This window comes from Rousettus aegyptiacus, unplaced genomic scaffold (genome assembly GCF_014176215.1).
Source record: "Rousettus aegyptiacus isolate mRouAeg1 unplaced genomic scaffold, mRouAeg1.p scaffold_m13_p_11, whole genome shotgun sequence".
NCBI lineage: Eukaryota > Metazoa > Chordata > Mammalia > Chiroptera > Pteropodidae > Rousettus > Rousettus aegyptiacus.
In genome coordinates this window covers 60,196,985-60,219,157 of record NW_023416286.1, presented here as the reverse complement: position 1 = coordinate 60,219,157, position 22,173 = coordinate 60,196,985, and the positions used below count along the sequence as shown (strand labels likewise).

General features: G+C 37.4%; 1 protein-coding gene and 1 pseudogene across 3 annotated transcripts in view; one reads left to right on the top strand and one right to left on the bottom strand.

Annotated features, from left to right (window-relative positions):
- The window catches only part of CLDN10 (claudin 10), a 102,407-nt gene extending 81,713 nt beyond the window's left edge, over positions 1 to 20,694 (top strand). For all 3 annotated transcript variants that reach the window (XM_016158633.2, XM_016158632.2, XM_016158631.2), the window contains exons 2-5: positions 6,153 to 6,314; positions 6,404 to 6,485; positions 19,644 to 19,751; positions 20,352 to 20,694. In XM_016158633.2, coding sequence (XP_016014119.1) covers positions 6,153 to 6,314; positions 6,404 to 6,485; positions 19,644 to 19,751; positions 20,352 to 20,475 — 476 coding nt within the window. In that variant the 3' untranslated portion in view covers positions 20,476 to 20,694. The remainder of the gene's footprint in view (positions 1 to 6,152; positions 6,315 to 6,403; positions 6,486 to 19,643; positions 19,752 to 20,351) is intronic.
- Positions 20,695 to 21,952: 1,258 nt separating this feature from the next.
- LOC118609646 lies at positions 21,953 to 22,071 on the bottom strand (annotated as a pseudogene).
- Positions 22,072 to 22,173: the final 102 nt, after the last annotated feature.

Here is a 22,173-nt window from a genome sequence, read left to right as displayed (position 1 = left end):
GTCTCTTGGGGACGCCTGTCCAAGCACGGGACCACGGGGTGGGGGAGGACATGAGGACAAGCCTGGGTGAGTGGGTGACTTTCAGGCGTCGGGGGTGAGAGAGGCAGCTTTGCCCTCTTGAGAGTAGGGCATACGACTGTGGGACCCCTATCTCTTGGGGACTGTTAGGACACGGAGTCCCGCGGAGGCGGGGTGGGGGGAGAGGCTCGTCTCTTCCACCCAGCACTCCCCAGAAAAGCTGGATTCTGACTAAAATGGTATCACTGACTTGTAAAAACGGTATCATTGACTTGTCAGAGAAATCAGTTTGCCCTGAACTCCCTTTAGCTGTTTCGGGAATTCTTTTAAAAGTGGGCAGGACAAAAGGAAACATATTGCAGGGAGTATTCCCCGCTGCCCCCAGGGGGCGGGGGCGGGGGGGACATGCTTCTACAAACGTGTCAGCCTGGGCTTTTATGCTTCCTCTAAATTTTAGGAAAATAAATAGCCCTTGCCTGTGCCTTAGAGGGTAGAGAATCCTGGCTATCGAGAATTTTGTGCGAGAGACTGAAAAGTTCTGTGTCCGCGCCAACCTTATCTGCTCTCTGGGTTTCCCTCGTGTTGTTCTTTTAAAAATTGTTTTCTACATTGTTTTTATTAATTGGGCTTTATTTTGCGTTGCATTATAGCAACAGGTAGATGCTCCTGTAGAAAACTGACTCGCATTTTCAAGACAACAGTAGATGTCAAAGTCGTCAGTCACAATGACTGCTCGAGTTCTAGGGTCTTTTCTTTCAGGATTTTACAGCGCATAACTAGATGGATCCTGGCAGAAACTTAGGGAGAGTCATTTACATTATTTCTGGATTTTAGGTGTTTTCTTTTTCTTTTATTACTGCACTGCAAGTTTTTATTTGCATAGCTGAATAAATAAAAGACAAGATTTAATTCCCCTAAGATGGTGCTTGCCACGAAAAGCAAACTGTTGCTCAATGTGGTATTTGATGGAACCTCTATGTAAGGGCATACGTGTCTGGTTTTAGATTGGTGACTCCTGGATCCGTGTTCTGCTGTGTAAAATGAGTAGCTGGGACACTGTTGATTCTTGAATACTACTGTTGAATTTCCTGTGCTCTGCAGAGCACACATCCAGGTAGATGCTTTGAACAGACAAGCTCTTGTTTCTGTGGTTTACATTCAGGAATATGGGATTGACAGTAACTGTCCTAAGTGCATTCTTCTGTTGTAACTATATTGTGACCTAAGTTAGTGTGCCAGATAGACATGCTTCCTTCTATAGGACATTTGGGGGACAAGGGAGAAGAGAGAAAAATAAATGCTTCCTGGGGATTAATAGGTTCAGAATAGTGAAGTTTTCACCTTATGCATCTGAGATGAGTGTGGACATGGTATCAAGATTTGGGGACAGGTGGAGTAGTGAGGAGGAAGGAGGGCATAGCCTTCAATTATTAAGCTCTAGAGGGAGTTGAGAATGGATCAAATAGAGAAGGAGTGACATTTATATACAACCCATCTTGCAAACTAGCCTTCCATGTGTGCTCATGTATCTAGAAAATGACTTTAAAATACATAAATAACATCACACTACCTATTGTTCTGTAGTGCTCTAAAATTAATAACATGTCTTGCCTAGTCTGTAACTAGAAGTAACTCTTTTTAGTGACTGCATAGTATTTGTTAGTCTGGACGAACTGGTTTATATAAGAGCATGTACTAATTGTTGGACATTGGATCCTTTCCAGCTTTTCATTGTTAGCTCTTTACTAAAAATCTTTATATTTGCCTCTTTGTGTGTACATATGTGTATTTTATAGAGTAGATACTGAAAAATGGAATTTTCAGGGCAATAGAATATTCATTTTCATATTTAGTTTATACTAGCAAATTACATCCCACCAACAGTATATGAGAATGTCTATTTCTCTACATTATCACCACTGTTTTTCATCAGATGTTATGGGTCACGTATTATCATGTTATTTTAATTGGCATTTCTTTGATTACCACTGTTTTTGACCATCTTATCATGTATTTATCGTTCATTTATTTTTTCTCTTTTGTGAATTGCCTGTCCATGTCTTATGCTGATGGTTCTGTTATTTCCTCTTGGTTTAAATGAGTTGTTTTTTTTTAATTCCATATGTCAGTCAATCTTTGATTTGTTATATATGTTGCAATATCAGCCCATTGTTTGTCTTAGATTTATGATGATTTTTCTCATACAAAACTTTGAAATGTGTACCATAATCAGATTTGTCGGAGTCTTTGTTCTGGCTCTACCTTTTATGGCTTAGAAAGGCATTGCTCCACAGGGATAGATTTACTTTTTTTATCTCTCAGAATAACATTTTGGGGGATTCACTGACACTACTACACTTTCATATAGAGACGAGTTGATTCCCCCACCTACAAGCAGAACTTCTCAGAGTAGTCCCTTCTGCTCGTCCACTCTCTGCCATGTGTTCCAGGGCAGCTGCATTTATTGGATGCTGGTTCTCAGGCAGGTCCTACTGCATGCTCCATGTGGACTTCCTCACATTGCCTTTGCACGTGCAGGAGAAGGCTATGTTGCTGTGGGTCATGGTGGCCATAAGCCTGAGCAGACAAATTCTCCTCTTAAACTAGGCATAGGTCTACATTGAGAAGAAAATCCAAGATGGGAGACAGAAAGCTTATGGCATTCTCATCTAGTTGTAGGCGGAATAACAAGCATCTTGGATGCAGATGATGGGGTCATTATTCTGAATTTCCTACATGAGGTCAAAGCTCTAATTCCTCATCATCACTTGGTATCATGGTCACCCCCATTTTCCCTATAAGGAAAATGAGACTGAAAAAGCTAAATGGCTAGATTTAATGTTATGCCATGCTAAGACCCCCAGCTCAAATTTCTGCTTAGAATCAATCTCGGTGTTATGGAAGAGATGCTTCAATGAGTTTCTTACCCCTCACCAGACACTTTGTTCATATCATTTATTCTGTTTAGTAAGTGCTGCTATCCCTGTTTCACAGACGAGAAAACAGAGACTCGGAGAGATTAGCTAACATAATCAAGGGTACACAGCGGGTAACTAGAAGAATCAGATCTGAAATCCAGAGGTTATGTCTTCTCCCCATACTGCTTTTCGTTCAAAGGATTCACAAAAAACGTACACAAAGCTATTAACATAAGAAAAGCATGTTTTTTCTCCCTTCAATCTAGCAACTAGCTCTTGTGCTACTAGGAAATTGTCTCCAAATGGTTATTTTCATTTTTACTAATTTGAAATGGAAAACCAGGTACACATCATTTGGGAAACACTTAACTTTTAAGGGACACCTCGAAAGTTTCCTCCAACAGAATTCATTAAAGTCACTGTATTTGACTAACTGAAAATTTCACAATTTCACAGTTGAATGATCTAGTGATTTTTGTTTATTGCTAAACTATGTTCCTTTTAAAAGTACCACTTGAACTTCAGGTGAGAATCACTTTCAGCCAGGTATATGCCATCTATTTTTGTTAGTGGGAATGTTTGCTATTTCTTTGAAGAGAATTAACTATAAATTATACTTCAGAGAACTTCTAAGTAAATATGTTTATGCCTCAGCACTTTAATGTGTTAATTAGCTATTAACGGTGTCAGTAAATTAGACCTGTCAAAAATAATGGCCTCCTTGGCTAGTTTTTACCACCACTTCACTCAATGGTATTACTTATAAGTATTTCCCTGAGGAACTATTAAAAAGCAAGGTTGTAGAGGTTTGGCTTGCAAAAGATAAACTCTGAAAAGGTTTGTTGGAAGTCACCTAAGGACTGAGTCTGTGAGTGTTTTAAGGACCAGTAACCTCTAATTTACAAACATCAGGCTTGCCAACAACTGGATTACACCTATGGCTGGCAGGGGAGCTTATCCCTGTTTCAGAAAATCTACCCAATGATTGTGCCAGTGAGATGCTTGCTTTTGTGTATGTGATGAGTTAGCAGTTTATTTATTGGTAGTATTTTCACGACAGCGAGAGGTACCTTTCCCTCCAAATTAGCGTTCTTAGTGGTACTGAAGAAGGACCTGACCATATCAGAACCTTGCTCTCCCCATCTCTCCTCTTGAATTTGTGCCGAGGGACTGGTCCTGGTGCAGTTACAAGAACTGAGACAGGAGAACTGAGTGAGAAACTCAGAAAAAGGTTATGAGCAGATGGTTAAATAAAGTTTAAAGACTGCTCTTATTTTTCCCAGTCATAATAAGGATTGAATGCATCATCGTGGGATTCTAACCACTGTTTTACCATCTGGGAAAATGTATTCTGTGGTCTAAATGGTCTGACTGTAAGACTTAACCTATTGACGGGCTCCTGCACTTTCTGGCAATAAAGCCTATAAAGTTACTAAAGTAAATGTAAATTATGGTGCATGATAAAGTTTTCTAGAATCTTTTAAAACACATATTATAGAGGTTACATCACACACATAAGTATGTTGCCTGCTTAGTGATTGTAATCAGAGTCAGCTAAAACACCTCAAAACCATAAATTAAAATAATGAACCCACACAGACCCAGTAGCTCTGTTGGTAAATGACAAGCCAGTTGTGGTTATCCTGGTAGACTGTCTTTAATCTTGCAAGGAACTAACAGGCTTCTTCTCTCTGTTTGTGCTTCTGCCTGCTCTCTTGATTCTGACAGGGGACTTGAGGGCTGAAGTTTAAAATAGAGCTGTGTCACTATGTGGTAGCATAGACCCTGAGAGACTGCAGCGTGATTATTGCTATCAAAATAAACTTGCATCATTCTGTCTTTCTGAAAAAAAAAAAAGTTTCTTTTGCTGTTTTTGATAGTCTCCTCATCAGTGAAATCATTTTCTGTCCAGAAGTAGTCCGCACTATAAAATATAAGATAGTTGTCATCGAAGTCTGCATTCGTGGAGGCCTAAATTTATTCAATTTAATAAAGCATCCTCTGTGTACTCTTCAAAATCGATCCTAAGAATAGAATTAAATCTTAAAATTTTATTCTTTCTCAAAGAAACATTGACTGGAGGCCACCTTCAAGCATTATTTCCTCAATTTATGATTATCATAGTCTTAAAATTATTATTGATTATAGCCTTTGTCTGAAGACTAATAATAAATGACTTTCCGTATGTTGGCATTAATAAGTTTTTTCAGATTAACAAGTTTAATTCCAAGTGTAAACCTGATGTACATGTACATTGATTTGCTTAACAAATATTTGCTTACGCCTGGTATATGCCATCACTATTTCAGATTGAAATATGGTATTGTTTCAGGCTGAAATGAAAATGACTTTATGTGCGACAAGTTTATTAATTTAAATCCTATTAATTTAAAATTTGTTAGTATCTGGATAAAAGCCAAATAAAGTTTACGATCACTATGGCTGTGCAAATAAAAACATGTGACTAAGGAAATGGATGATGTAGGAAGAATGATCAAACAAAGGAACAGAACAAGTATTTAGAGTTACTTCAAAAGCATCCATTTATATGCAGTCAGTTTAATAATTATAAATATGCTTACAGTAAATATCAATTGTTTAAACCAGATTTTATTATACATGCCCCGAAAATAACACAATGTCGTTAGTATACTTCTTGATTTAAACTCTTCATGGTTCAAGGTGATATTTTAGTTGGTCTCATTTATAAGCTTTCACTAATAGTGGAAGATTTGACCCTTTGGGAAGTATTGCTGCCCAGTTATAAATTTTATAATGTGAAAATCATAACATCTATTTAAAAGATTCAGCATGTAAGGAAATAAGAGGGCAGACAGTGCTTCCTACAGTGAAAGGCAGTGTTATATGGATTTTGTAATCATGCCTTACTAACTCATCTCAGACATATTATATAAACTTTGTGTGCCTCAGTTTCCTCATCTACACTCAGAGATCTAATCTGAGGATTATATATAAGCCACACTTAAAAGTGTGTGACATAGAACGGGCACTCCATGTAGACTAACTTGCTTTCCTTTCTTCCTTGTCCTACCAGGTGATTTAGCAATTATGGTTGTTGTCGTCGTCGTCGTTGTTGTTGTTGTTGTTATTATCTTGGAAAACAGAACAATCATCTAGAAAGTCAATGTAAAATAAGGATTTCTCCCTGAGAGCCACCAGTTTTATGTTAATGTAAATGACCTACTCTAATTGCAGGTTATATCCAGGCATGTAGAGGACTTATGATTGCTGCTGTCAGCCTGGGCTTTTTTGGTTCCGTATTTGCCCTGTTTGGAATGAAGTGTACCAAAGTCGGAGGCTCAGATAAAGCCAAAGCTAAAATTGCTTGTTTGGCTGGCATTATATTCATACTGTCAGGTAAATAGTAACTTTCTTCCAAACAAAATACTTTCACCATGTCAATGAAATAACACTAACTATGGTACTTTCCCTCTGATACTTTTTAGGGCTTTGTTCGATGACCGGTTGTTCGCTGTATGCAAACAAAATCACCACAGAATTCTTTGATCCTCTTTATGTTGAGCAAAAGTAAGTACTCTTCTCAGTCTGTATGTTTCTGGCTCACAGGAAATGTGTATAAAATCATATTTAAAATTAAGGTACATAAATTTCCTACATGGCTTATGAAAGTGAGATAGATGTACTGGGGAATGGTATTTGATGATACCATTCAAGAGTAAACATTTCATGTGCTGTGTTGACAAATGATGCATTAAAACTACATTAGTGCTACGTGGTATCTTGTCTCTAAATAGCTCAAGGCATAGGATTAAGAACTCTAAACTTCATCCACTGGACATCATAAAATTGAAGCCAAGTGGAGGAAAAGTGGAATAGAGGTATAAGATAGGGAGGAAAAAATGACGAAGTATGACAACAGAAAATTAAAAGCTTGCCTTGATTTTGTCCATTCAGAATTGTATTTGCCAGATGCTAGTATCTAGGCCAGTTTCCATCTCAAACCCTGAGATGAAAATTGAAAGGAAACTGTTCCTGATGATTAGAAACATTTTAATTATATTTAAATGAAATATTATTTTTCATTTTTAATTAGCCTTTTAAATTTGCTCTGTTGCCTATGGCCTTCACAAGCTTTGCCTACTAAACTTTTATAAAGAAACTGTACATTTAAAAAGTGTTCTAGAAATGGCACAGACACCCAGATGTGACCAGTCTCAGTTGCAGGTGAATGCTTTGGCATCTACAGATCAGTTTGTTGTTGTTTAACTATGGGCTGTTGCTTTTTATAGTTTCCCTAGGCATATTTCTCACACTGGGAAAGCCCCAGAGATGCTAAGTTAGAATTAATGTCAAATATTTTGTCCTCCATGGGACTATACCCATAGAACCTCTATGGAAAGCCTCATGTGTGTGCATGTGTATTTCTATCAACTAGGCTGGTGATTCTCTTTCAGTCTTCAGATCAAATGTTACAGAGTTTTTTTTTAAGTAATTACTAAAAAAAATGGCTGGTCTGATCTGCATACTTTTTTTCCAGTGGATTTAGAAGTCTTCAAAACATTGATTTTCTAGTTCTCCTTTAGTATAGTTTATGTACAAATAGTAAATGCTTATACAATGACATAATGAAAAAAAATAGCTAACATGTTGAGTCCTTATCATGTACCAAGCAGAACGTTGCAAATATTATTTTATTTTATTCTTACAACAGCCTTATGAAGTAAGTTCTCCTGGTACTCCCTTTTCTTAAAATTGAGGAAAGAGTTCAAATAGTGTGTCCAAGAGAACTTGGACTAAACTAGTAGGCTGACAGAACTATGAATCAAACCAAATAGCTGAACTATAGAATGCCTGCTTTGAAATGCATGATTTATAATATCTACTGTTTCATAATTTTTGTGATAGTATGCTACATGTATTTTTCATCAAGAGAGTTTCTTTTTTACATTTAAAAACAGTTTTTATTCTGAAATTTTATTATGGGAAACAAGTTTGACCCCAGGAAAACTTTTTCTTCCCCACCAATGTGAAAAAAATATGTTCTGTTTTATGAATTTTCTCCTAATTTTTGATAGATTTTCACAGATATACATGACACCAAACATTGAGATGGAAACTGAGACTGTGCTTCTAAAGATTAGAAACATTTTAATGATATTTAAATCATCTGTTTTTCATTTAAGCGATACATTTTTATATCAGTTCGGTATCATAAGTATACAACAAAACCGTATTTCTCATGGCTTATTTCATTAAAGACATTTTTAACTTTTTTGGATTAGCTTTTCTCTATCACTGTTTTTATTTTCCTGTCAATTATTAAGGATGTCTTTGTCAGAATCTTTAAAATAGTTTCAATATTCCCTCGAAAGGTAAAAAGACTCATTCGTGTATGCACTGGAACTTAAACTTGTCCTTACTGTGACTTTTTTCTGTGCTTGCTATATACTTAGTCACCCAAAACAGTTTAGTACCATTGGAATTTCTTATTCTCCTTTCAGACTTTGTTTAAACTCAGTTCAGTAATTGTGGACTCTGAAAGTTTTCCTTTTTTTCATATCCCTGATGATACCTAGAATTATTCCATTCCCACTTTTAGTCTTCCAGCATTTCTCTTTCTATCTGTGCCTACTCTCTCTCTTTGTGTCTATACTGTCATCTGTAAAATCGGGATAAAATTAATACCCCTTGCATAGAGTTGCTGTGAGAATTAAGAGAGTGTATATCTATATACTCGGAATTGAACTAAAAAGAGCGAACAGTGTATTAGCTATTACAGTATTGTATTAGCTGTTATTAAGATTTCTTTTGACTTTCATGTAGTATTTAAGATGTGGTTTATCTTTATAGATGTGTTTATTAGCTCTTCTGTGGTGACTTTAAATATAACACCTGCAATTTTCCTAGTTCTTTATGTAGTTAAAGACACAAGAGCTGGGGGTTTTGAAAAACAACATGACTTACAAATTGGTAGTATTTACAGAAAACAAGCCATTCATACCAAGTCTTTATAGAAAATATAGACTTTATTTAAAAAAAAAAAAAACTTGCTTATTGAGAACATGTTAGCTCCTTGAGATAGGGACTGTTTGACTCATATCTGTATCCTCGGCAAGGCCTTGCACAAAGAAAGGGCCTCCAACACACATAAAATCCACTTAGATCAAGGAATTTTCAAGGCCTGAGAATTGTAAATATGACTAGATCTTAATTGCCCACGATGATAAAATACAGGCATTAAAATGACATGTGACATCTAGAGGAATTCACAGACTTAGTTTAAATAAACTCACTTCTGTAAAAACCAACAAATTGACTAATTTGACTTTATCTGTTTTCCCTTTATCAACACCTCTAGTAGAGGAGGGGGAGATGAAAATTAAGAAGATCAATAAGTTAAAAATGGCTATCAACGCAAACTGATTTCATAGGTTTTAAAGTGTCACAATCTTTAAAGCAAAAATTTGATTTAGCATATTGTAAAGGATAGCACTTCCTTAGCTGGCATTTGCTAGAATTTAGTATTCGGTGAACTGAAATTTGGAGGGTACTGCTGTAGGAAGGGTCTGACTTTGGTGTCTTCACTGACCTGTGTAAGAGTAAGTTCCGTGAAGTCAGAAAACATCTGTTTCATCTCTATCTTATTTGCTTAGCATAGTGCCTGGTAAGTGAAATTCTTACCTGTAGGGCTAGTGCTTTCATGATTAACAGAAAAGCTTTCTGTTAGCAGACAGAGGAAGCCTCTGTGGGGACGTACGTAGAAGGTGCACTCACTCTCCTCTTCCCATTCTTATCATGCATTAATCTTCCTAACACTAGCTACCACCAAGTAGCATCTCTCCTTCTAGTCCTAGAAGGCATGTCTGTGGCACAGGTGTGCGTATATGTGGGTTCTTAGGAGGGGCAGTGAGCATGCTCTAGTTTAAATTTTTGGTGAGCATACACTTGCTCTCCCATAATACAACCATAAAATGCACTAGAAAACAGTTCAGGCCTCAGAACTTGGTTTCGTTGTTGTTGGTTTGCTGCTGCTGTTGTTTTTCCTAAGAACTCTGTACTATACTAATGGAATCGTCTTTATAGATTTCCAGAACAACCCTATATAAGACCCACCTTGGTTGCCTAAGAGGAACACAGCTAAGCTCCACCAACAACAGAGTTCCCACTGCATTCCTACTATGTGCAAGGAACTCGATAGGTGCTTTGTTGAGGAAAAAAAATGAGAGGCTGCTAGTGTATAGAGTAAAGATTGTGGTAGTAGCATTGCAAACAATATCATACTTCATGTTCAGTGGCTGTTTTTTTCTGAAACCCTTCCTTTCCCACCACTTATCTGAGATTTTTCTTCCAGGCTACAGTCATTTGATAGAATTGCAATTTTAAAAGAGTGTCATCTGACTATAGTCATTTTATGCCATTCCTCCATTTTTATTTATTTATTTTTTTGCTTTTATTCAAGTTATGATTATATTTTATGACTCCAGGGTGGGACCCTGCAAAACCTTAAAAACTATTTCTCAACTCTTCCCTTTGGGCTGTTTGAAACCAACTTTCTTCATTTTATTATGATAAAACCTAACAAATAAAAGAAAAAGAAAAAGAAACCCACAAAAAAACTACCCTCCTTCAAGCTTATGGTAACAGGCACCCCTTAGCATGATTCGCCATCCTAGGGTGTTGAAATTTAATTACATTATTCCCACCATTGCTTTGTCTAAACCATTAACTTCTGGAATGTCTCGCCTGTTTTCTTAAATAAATTGTTCCAAGCAAGACTTGATTGACATAAAGAAATTTCTTTTCAAAGCATGCAAAATTAGAGCACTGAACCAATTGTCCTAACTGAGGAAAGAGTTCATTGTAATCTTAGATTTATTCTCTTTATATGAGATTTACCATTAATGTTTTGGTTCAGATAGTCTCATGTTTGGGTCTTCAGGCTCTTCTATTTTCAGAGTTTTTGAAACTGTGGAGTTATTTTTCTCTAAAATTCTTCATTCCTGGCATATGTTTAGTTTCTAATTTAAGATTTAAGATTTACTTAGGTAAAATCTTTTCACTATTGTGGCTATGTAGCAATTAGAAATAAACAGCTGTCTACCTTCCGATAAATTCTCTCATTCTTGTTATCCATCAAATTAAATGAACAATAACAATTCAAGAAATACATTTCTAGATTACATAAATTTTCCTTGGTGAAGTTGAAAGGAGTATCGATCTCATAAGTGACTTTGCCAAGATGTTTAACTTCTCTCTCCTGTCCTTATAATTTAATGAATTATGGATGTTTGTTTATTTAAGCTTACTCCATTCATGAGGTTTGTTGGAGAATCAATTAATGTTGGTTAACAGCTCATAGATTCTTAGATAAGGGACCCCATAAAAGTGCCCTGTGAACAAAACAATTCAGCTATTAAATATTAAAAAGGTGTCATTCTGTGACTGTTCAGTAGTAGCACAGGCCACTTCAGATCAGTTGATCTGATGCTTTTTTTATGCTAGCCTGGCTTAAAAATCTACCGGGAAATCAAGTGTTTGGCAACTTTGTTTTGTTTTTACTTACCAGTACACAGAGTCATAATTCCTGCTAATCTGTAAGGCTTCCTGGTCATTCAGCTTTTACCACCCTGCTCCCCGGCCCTTACTCTCTCCTTTTCACATCTTGGCTAACACCTACAAATTTTCCAGGAGTTGCTTTCTGAGTGAGGTGCTCTTCTGACTGCTCCTGTTGCCCCTTGTGCTTCTATCATAGTCCTACTAGGCGGTTAGCATTTGCTTACTGGTGCATCTCCCAAACCAGACAAGAAGCATCTCAAAGGGGAAACCACGTTTCGCTGATTTCAGAGTCTGTTACAGCTAGTCCATGTTCCATGACATTTACAGCAAGGATGGTCAGTCAGCAGTGCTGTCTGTCTCTCTGCATCTTTCCTGGAATAGAAAGATTTGAGCACACTTGTAGAACTTTTGGTTAAGGGAATGGCGAGAGGACGCAGTGTAACATAATGTTTAAAAGTGAGGACCCTGACGTCGTCACCACTTAGAAGAGCGCTGGACGCACAGTAAGCTCTCAAGAAATGTTAGTCGATTTAATGACTTTTGCTCGAAGAAATAATGTTTAAAAGTTGTTGTGGAGGGAAAAATGTTGATGAGGACATAGAGCAACTGGAACTCTCATACACTGCTGGTAGGAGCATAAAATGGTACAATCACTTCGGAAACCTGTGTGGCAGCATCTGCTTAACCCAGACACATGACCCAGTAATTCCATTCCTGGGGATATATAGAAATGCATCCATAATACCTGTCCAGTGTTCATAGCAGCACTCTTTGTAATAGCCTAAAATGTAAACTACCCAAATGCCCATCAGCAGTAGATTGGATAAACAAATTGAGACATCACACAATCAAACACTACACAACCATGAAAATAAACCATCTACAACCATTTGGGTAAATCTCACAATCACTGATGAACAAAAGAAGCAAGACTCAAAAGAGTTCATATAGCATGATTCTATTTAAGTTCAAGAACAGGCACAACTAACCTAAACTGTTAGAAGTTAGAGAGGGCAGAGTGACTAGAAGTGGACACAGCAGGGCTCTGGGGAGCTGATAATATTGTTATGTGATTGAGTTTATGGTTGCATATGCATGTTTAGGTTGTGAAATTTGACCTATGCATGTATGTCTGTGTATGTAAACATTTATTTAAAACTTTTAAAAATTATTATTTAAAAAAAAAGGAGTAAGGACTCTGGATCCTGTGTTGCTTATCTGTAAAATAGGATAATATTATTGTAAGGATTAAATTAGATGGGACATTTTAGCTGTTTAGAACTATGCCTAGCACATAGTAAGCACTCAGTAAATGTTAGCTATTATTTTTAAGAATACTGACCCTTAAGCAGAGCACGTTTGTGTAGCAGTTCATTACCTTACACAGAATATATTAAGGTTAGCCGTAGAGAAATGTTGATTGAAATGTTGGAGACATAGTAGAAAGGATAATTGTTGTAAGATGCGCGGCTCTCAAGTAGAAGGCAAGTTGAAAGGGAGCTAGCATGAAACTATTTGAAAGAAACAAAGCTTGTGTAATTTCTTCTCTTTATTTCTCATTACCTCAGTCATAGCATTGAGTTAGAGCTATGCAACAATTTGAAACTGTCGAATGGACTCTTGAGGCACTTCTCATGAGAACCCGTTCCACATACATCTTCCCCAACACCATGTTCAATTTTAAAATGTTTTCAGGTAGACTATTGAGGATTCTGAATAAAATACAGATATGCTTTTAATTATCCTAAACTTTTTTTTGTTACGAGTCCATCTGTACAATTTTCCCTTAACACAAACAGATGTGCACACCCATCTCTGCACACGCAGATTCTTGATCCGAGCTCACCAGTGTTGGTTACGTCCTCAGGAGTCTCTGGATGGCATTGGTCGTTTTAGGAATTTCCAACCTTGAAGCACAGCCCTCTCTGCAGTGTCAGTTTATTCAGACTTCAAAATTTGTGTGTAAACATGTTATTGCTTCTACTTTGAGTATTATGACTCAGCATATCTCACTTAAAATACAGGACCAGTAACCAATTACCCACATGAATGGGCGAGATCAATGGGATGGACATTGCTAAACAACAGATTTGTTTTTAAATTGAACTATGTGATTTTGGGGACATAAGATGTTCCTTTTAAATTATAATTTACTTTTGCTATAATTATATTGTTACACTGTGGATGGTTTCTTAAATTTCCATGAATAATTGTCAAGAATTTGAACTCCTACAGAGACAACTACTGAGCACCTTACGCACATTTAGAGAGGGAGAGCGGCAGAGAAGTTAAGAGGCAGGTTTTAGTGTCAGACCTCTGCTCAGACTCGGGCCCTGGTCCTTGCTCCTCTGTGATCTTAGGAAAGATGCAGCTGCCTCTGGGCAGCAGAGGTAGAACCCTCCTGTTTCTGAATGTTAAAGGGATTAAAGAAAATACATATAAAGCACCCACCTCAGCAGCACATGGTAGGTGATCAATAAGTGTTACCTGTTATTAATATATACAATTTGTAGAATTTTTAACTATGCTAATGATATAAATTATATAGCACATGGAAAGATAATCAATGCATGTGTGTTCTAAACTAGACATAGAAAAACACTTTAGAATTGGCATCCCCCAAAATATGTCTTTATTTTGAGTTTACTAAATTTGATAATTCTCTATGAAGGTTTTATATGTAAGTAGATGCTTATTATTGAAATTATCTCATTCTACTTTTGTCACCATTTTGGAGGTACCTGCCACTTTTTAGAGTCTCATGGGAAGCCTTGAGTGGGAAATCTTGTGGCATCTTCCAGACAGAGTGAGAACTGTTGATTGATGTGAACTGCATACGTGAGACCAGGCTGTGACAGCCTTGGGAGATGCGCAGGTTGATAGGCACTAAACACCCTGCTTCTAGTAACTGGGACTCCAAAAGAATGTAGAGTATTTGGGGAATATGTGTTTGTAGATAATGCATGTAGAATGCTTATTTAATATAAAATCCATTCATGTAGTTATACAGACCTTGGGTTACATAAGCCTATGAGTTCAGGAATGTTTATTTTAGCTGGTAATTGTTAAAAGAATGGCATACCAAAGGAATTCAATTCTAAAATGCTCACATTGATAATCTATAGCTATACTTTCTAAACTTTAAATTTTTGTGTTTTTTCCTTGACATATTTAGTTGTTTTAAGGTAATTAAAATATTTGTTTTAGCTGCTACCGCTCCCGGTTAAATTGAGGACTAGAACAATATGTTTGGGAAAAAAACACTATCCTGGGTGTTAAAAGAACTGGCACCTAACTCTGTGACTTTTAGCAAGGTCACTTCACTTCTGTGGGGATCTTGAAAGGATAAGGTTTTTTTCATTCATTAAACAATTTTTTTTTGTTGTTTTTAGAGGAGCTGATTTTCTCTTTTTGAAGTCCAACATGTTTTGATTTTAATTACTACATTCGCTTCTTTTTGTGCTGGGTGAAAAAACAGCCTAAGGGAATTTAGAAAAAATTCCATACCCTAGAGCTCTTGAGCCACTGAGTAGGTAATGAGCCAGGGAGAGAGAGAGCACAGAGCTTTCTGTAATGACAACTAAAAATACAGTGTGTTGGTTGTATTTTTTATAAATCTACTTAGCTGAGGTGTACATTAGGAAGAAGGAGTGATGGCTAACAGCTCAGGTTTTGGAATCACTATTATGGGTTTTAAATCCTGGTTCTACCATGTACTTAGCTGAGGTATTGGACAAGTGATTTAATCTCCCTGAGCTTCAGCTTCCTTATTTGTAAAACCCATCTCTTAGAATTGCAATGAAGAGCAAATATGAAAATATGTTTAAAAAGTTTCTTGGCCCACAAAAAATCCTAGTACAGTGAGCTGACGTAATAGTAGTAACTGTTATTATCGTGAACGCTTATTTGAACCACATCTGTGTGGATTTGGAAGAGCAAGTAATGTTTACTTCACAAAAACAAGCTCTTCTAATTCTGTTGTTAAGTTTCATCACATTTTACTATAATTATTTGCTTAATGTTTGATGATCTTAGACAGTAAGATCCTTGAGATGCCTGTGTTTCTCATCTACCTTGAAACACAAGATTAGCATAATACCAACTTACCAGGTTAGGCTACACCAGCTCCCCATGGATGGCAAATCAAGTCATAACAGGGGTTGGGTGCTAGAAAGACATGAATAGGAGGTGAAAATAAGACGTGTTCCTCGATCCATTCCCTCGGGATTACTGTGAAGATTACAGGGCTGAAATATGAAGTGAAGTATGAACTTCATCAGAACGAAGTTTCTGGTTCTGCTTCTCTCAACATGAAATGAGAGACATGCAGCCCCAGGCACAACCAGGTGGATGAGAATAACTTTATCCAATAGTTCAGAGTACATTTTAATGCCTTAGATCTTTATGGGTTGCGGGGAGAGGTGGTTTAAGTGAGTAATCAGTGTCTTAATGTCTATATAGAAGTACATTTTCTCCTGTTACTTGTTTCCCAGATTTTCATTCAATTACATATATGAATTAAAGTCATGCAGACTTTTGATTAGTCTTATCAACTGAGCAGAATATCTTGAGAAATGCTCCAAAAACAGTATTCTAATCTATAAGATGAAGTTCTGTTCTCAACCTGATGATCGTGGATCTGTGTGGTGTTAAGCAGATTTACAGCTTTTCAGAATAACGAAGACACTTTGGCAATTGTAACAGCTCAACAAAGAGGCCACACGTTGAGTAAGAAAGCTGGTCTAGGGCCAGGAGGATATTGTTAACAGAAGACCTACAACAGATCATCCAAAATTTGGATAACCTTCCAAGGTGTTAAAGTCAGCTTCTTAGCATTATCAAAAATGAAGAAAGTTTTCCAGGAGACAGTGCTTCTCAATCAGTGTCAAAGGAGGCGCGATCCGTGACATATTGACTGGATATTATATTTGCTCTCTCTCAGTCCTGTCTCTCAATACTACAAGTCTGTTTTTGCCAGATCATCCACACCGGTAGGTGTGAATTCAAGTCACTATTCAGTAAGTCTACCATATATGTCTTTTAACAGAATGAAGAAAAAGTCTCTGAAAGAGAAAGAACCAAGTCATAAAAGCCCTCATGTCCAAATTGGTAAAAATTATTGGTATAAACATGGAGTTTCTTAAAGGCTTAAATTCTAAATTGGTACTATTACTAAATGTTTGTCTTTGACACAATTCTCAAGGAATTTGAATGGCAATGATATTTTCTTAGAATAGAGTCCATATTTAGTGACATAAAAAATGAAAACATCTTTAAAAACAGGAATAAGTGAACAGTTTTTAATGTAAGCTAAACTTAGGATTCTTAAACCTCTTCAGAACATTTTAAGATGCTTAGATGAATGTAAAGACATAATTCCTGAAATCTGAGCCGCCTGCATAATTTATTCTCTAATTCGTAACAACACTGTGCTCATGTTTGTATGCTCTTTTAAAAGAATTCATAGTGCTGAGCTGTGGTTTATGATTTCTTTCACTTTCACTCCTAATTGACCACTGTTAATAATTAGAGACTTATTTTTAATCAGCCGTGGTACCTGGCACTAACATCCTATTTTAGAAAGCTAAATAGTTTATGGAAAATCTCAGAATGTTTCTTCCAGAGGTATTTGCATTAAGATATACTAACACAGTTTCAGAAGAGAAGACAGCCTAAACTCTGGGAGCGTGAGGGGTGGGGGGAGGAGAGCGAAAAATAGAAAGTGTATTAAATTATAATCTTATAATATTGTCCGCCAAGTAGAAATTTGCAGTATGCTTATTCCTTTAGTTGCAGTTAAAGAAGAGAATGGATCCGATACGACTTACTGTAGGACTTTTAGGTAGAGGAGGTCAAATGATATGCACCCGCAGCTTGGCACTATGCTTGTTTTATTTGTACGATCTTGTTCCAACATCATAAAATCAGGGCTAATTATGGAAATCCAGGATGTTCTTTTTAGATGTATAACATGATATTTAATGAAGGACTCTTTTATAAAACTGCCAATTAAACACTCTTGATCTGGCCAGCTCTTCTTTTTCACCTGTGTACTTCCCTATTCAGTCCTCTTTTGGACTGGGTTTTTGTTGTTGTTGTTGTTGTTTTTTTTTTTTTGGTACAAACTGAAGGTTTTTCTCTCCACTTACACCAGCCTTCTTTTTCTGTTGTTACCTTTGTCAGTTCCCAGAGCCTAGTCAGGACTCTAGAGAGGATGAGGTGCTTATAGGTGTTCCTCAATTCAACTATCACCTTGATTTCCCAGGAAAGGTGACACAAGAGTGAAGAAAAAAGGGATCACAGGGCAGCATGTACTGGGTACATCACTCCTTCCCAATTGTAAACGCAGGCTGTGAAATTGCCTCTGTAGTCAGCTCTGAAAGTAGATGAGTGGACCAGAAGTCCCTAATCTTCTGTAAGTGTTGCTTCCTGCTCTAAGCTGGTAGCTGGTTAAACTACCATTGCTACAACTCAAACCGCAGCAGAAGGCCTGGCCATGCCTAGATGGAAATTCCCACATGGTGACACAGAGCGTAGAAAGAGATGAGACGAAGCTCAGGACAGGCACAGGCTGCTTACACCAGATGCTATCAGTATCGTGGTGTGGCCTTGATACCTAATCCTGGCCCTGTATCTGGTTCTGGTTGTTGGGCTGAGGAGGGAGCCGACCTTGGCACATCTTTCATAACCTTACTTCCTACTTTCTCATCTCCTCTGTGGATTCTGTATGATCAAAGGGGACCCATCCTACTCTGACTTCCTTTTACAATGAAAAGGCCCTTTAGGTAGGGAATGGCAACCATCCATTTTTTCCTTGCAGTGGCAGTCTATGGGCCAAAAAAGTTTGAGAACCACTTCTTTATTTCAAAACAAAACAAAACCCCCACCATTCTTCAATAATAGGATTGGCAAACATGAGAACACACATAGCCCCCTGAGGTTTTGCTGTGCTTTTCCCATTCATTCATTTCTCTGGGTCAGTGCTCCTCCCCTAAAAAGATTTCCTCTAGCCCTTCATTATGATTTCTTCCTTTTTCGTTCTCAGTAGTATTATTTGTGCCTTTGTGTGGTGATCTCTCCAAGACAGGGGTTGTCTTATTTACCTTTGCATCTGCTCCAGTCATCAGTAGAGATGGCCTGCCATCTAGGAGAACCGTAATAGCAATCTGTCATTAAATGATAGTTATTTTTTATGCATCTCTCTCTAGGTTGTAGTGATAAGTAAGATAATACTGTATCACTGACCTTTGATGGGCACTATAGAGGGAAAACTTTTTTTCCCCTTTATTCTCCTAGTTTCTCCACTGTAAATTAGACTGACAAAAGACAGAGCTATTACCATGTGCATCACACATACACATAGGAGCCCCCGGTGATGAGTAATGCAAAGGGGTGGTTAGAACTCGGGCTTCTATAGCATCTTAACAAAAGAATGATAAATTTGTAGAAAAATGGCAAGACAGAGTAAAAAGACTTTGAGCTTCTAGGGGGCAAATAAAGGGAAGACAGATAGATATGTGGGAGAACTAAAGGAAGATAAGGGCTACTTAGTAAAGTTTATGAAGAGTTTCTAGTGCCATCTCCAGGCTAAGTCTACAGTTGTCTCTGGTTTTATGTCCTGGTTTTAGGCAAATAGGGGAAGGCAGAGAGGTTTTCTTATATCTGCTTCTCAGTTGCCTTCAGCTCAAAATAATCTTTATGCCAAAATAACACCCTGCACATGATTTGCAAACAGTAGGTGCTTAATAAACATTTACTGAATTGAACTAAAGTGAAAGCAAAGGAACCTTTCCTTTTCTAACTGGAGTCTGCCCAAATAATTTACCCTGCACGACAGAATAAAGAGATGCAAAGCTTTGTGAGGTTCAGGCAGAGCCCGGAGGAAAGATGCTGGCTGAGCCAGGAGGCCTGCGCTTTGCTTCTTCTTTGCCTGCCGGGATCCCTTCCTGTTGGGATGTTGGGGAGATATAATCAAGTAATGACTATAAAAACACTTTGAGAAAAGTTTAAAGCATTATATAGATACAAGGTGTTATTACTTCCCGTAAAGTTTCCAATAGTAAAAATTTATAATGAACATTTAGTAAATGTTGACTAATAGTGTTAAATAATGTTTACCCTCCCCCCCCCATAAGTAAGCCATAATATTTGTGTAATACTTCCTCACAGGTATGAATTAGGAGCTGCTCTGTTTATTGGATGGGCGGGAGCCTCACTCTGCATAATTGGTGGTGTCATATTTTGCTTTTCAATATCTGACAACAACAAAACACCCAGGTATGAAAGAGACAAAATGACCTGTTACGAAGTACACTAGTCTAAGTTATTACATGTGGGACAAACTGTAGATGGTTCGTATAATTCATAGAAATTTCAAAAACCCAGAATTGGGAAAGGTTAGGAAAATATAGTAAAAATAATATTAAATATAGTATTATGTTCAATGGAATATAGTTAATTATAGTTCATGAAACAAACAAAAAAACCTCATCATTCTTCCATGCCAAAACTCTTTGTGTAAGTAGAAATATGAGTCTAACTTTGGGCCCTCGTCATAATTTTCACAGCGGCAGAAATTACTAGTGAAGGTCATTGTAGTCTCCTAGGTTTCAGGAAGATGAGTTTTAAATATTAGTTTCGAAGGAGAATAACTAAACAAATGAACAGGCCATGAGTTTCTTCTGCAGAGATTCTTTGTCATGCCACCTGTTCAGAAATGACTGAAATATTTCTGGGGACGAGAGAGGAGAGAAGAAAGCTAACTAAAAGTAATCAGGGAAAGACTTAAACGTGGCAATAGGGGGGAAATGGTTTCTTCCCATTTTTGTTTGCCCTGCTTGTGAAATAGCATCTACCGAACTGTGTTTTGCCTTTCAGAATGGGATACGCATACAATGGGGCCACATCTGTCATGTCTTCTCGGACAAAGTATCATGGCGGAGAAGGAGATTTTAAAACCACAAACCCTTCAAAACAGTTTGATAAAAATGCTTATGTCTAAAGAGCACTGCTGCAAGCTGTGTCTTGAGTTTGTTGTAAAAGTGAACTGTTCACAAAATGATCCCATCAAGGCCCTCCTATAATTAACATTCAAACTATTTTTAAAATACAGATTTGAAGAATTCGTCGATTGTATGGATGTAAGTGTTCTTACGTAGTAACATACTAATCATTTTCTGTCATGGCTTTCTATAAAAAAATAAACAGGTTATTTACAGGATTTGTATATATTATTTTATATTTTTAGAACAGGTATTTAGTACCAAAGGGTCAGGAAATATTTAACAATGTAGCCTTCTTAATCATTCAGATGTTGCAGTTTTTGTCCCCCATTCCTTTTGTTTTTTTTCCTTCATATATTTAACAGAAGATACATAAGGAGCGGTGTCTTATAAAGTGTATAGGGGCAGTCTGAGACTATTTCTTAAAAGATGTTTGGGTTGAATGGACAGTTACTGGCTGCATAGAATTTACTTCTAGTTTCTTATACCTCTCCGTCACCACCGTTAATTCACAGTGACTGCTCAAGGAAGGGGTGATGGGGTCAAGACGTTATCACCCATTGCCCGGCACGTCACCTTAAATTACTGCATAGGCTTCTCTGATACAGAAAGCAGATTTGGGGGTGAAACACCAGCAAGAGCTGAGCTACAAACACTGGTCATGGCTGACGTAGGAGCCAGCAAAGGAGACCCTGGAGCCTGGGTAATACCTGCCTTACTCAGAACCGACAGGCCAAGTTCTGGCATCTCTTAGGTCCTGTGTGTGGAACTAACTGGATCATAGAGAGATTTACCAAGTTTCAAGATACATAAGTGGCTCTAGTGATTTCTAAACAAAGACAGGTTTATTTCTAGAGGGACCCTTTTACCACCTGCCCATAAGGACAGTAGTTATCTCAGTGTGCACCATGCAGCATGCTGAACACTTCCCATACCCTGACTCACTTCGTCCTCACAACTGTCCTCTGAGGTAAAGTACTGCTAGGATCCTGAATTGACAGAGGAAGAAATGAAAGCAGAGAGTTTAAGTAACTTGTCACTCGAACCGAGGTAAAGTACTGTTAGGATCCTGAATTGACAGAGGAAGAAATGAAAGCAGAGAGTTTAAGTAACTTGTCACTCGAACCGAGGCAGTCTAGGGTAAATGTGTAGTTTCAACTTTGGATAAGATTTGGTATTTGTGAGCAAGATACTTCTAATCACAGCATGAGTGGATCTAATAACATTTACTGTGAAAAACTTAAAAGGGAAAATCACATTGTTTGGAGATGATCACTAGAAAGAAAAGGAAATGAACAAGTGTGTTACCAAATATATATTTTTTATATTTATTGGACATCGCGATAATACTTGAAATATCTTTTCCAGAGATACGAATGAACTGAAAGTTATAAAGGGAGGTTAGGTGCTACAGGCCAGTGTAGGAGCAGGATTTTGTGAGTGTATGTATGTTTGTTTGTTTGTTTGTTTATTTTATGCCTACAGTACTTGGTCTTCCTAGGTGGTCTCCCATCCAAGTACTGACCAGGCCCAATCATACTTAGCTTCCAAGATCCGAAGGGATCAGGCATGTTCAGGGCGGCATGGCCGTAGGCTTGTGAATGTATGTTTAAAACAAATTTTTTAAATTTCGGAGCTATGCTAGTAAAGATAATGCTAAGATTGTACTGAACTGTTCCAGCTCCTGAACAATTTAG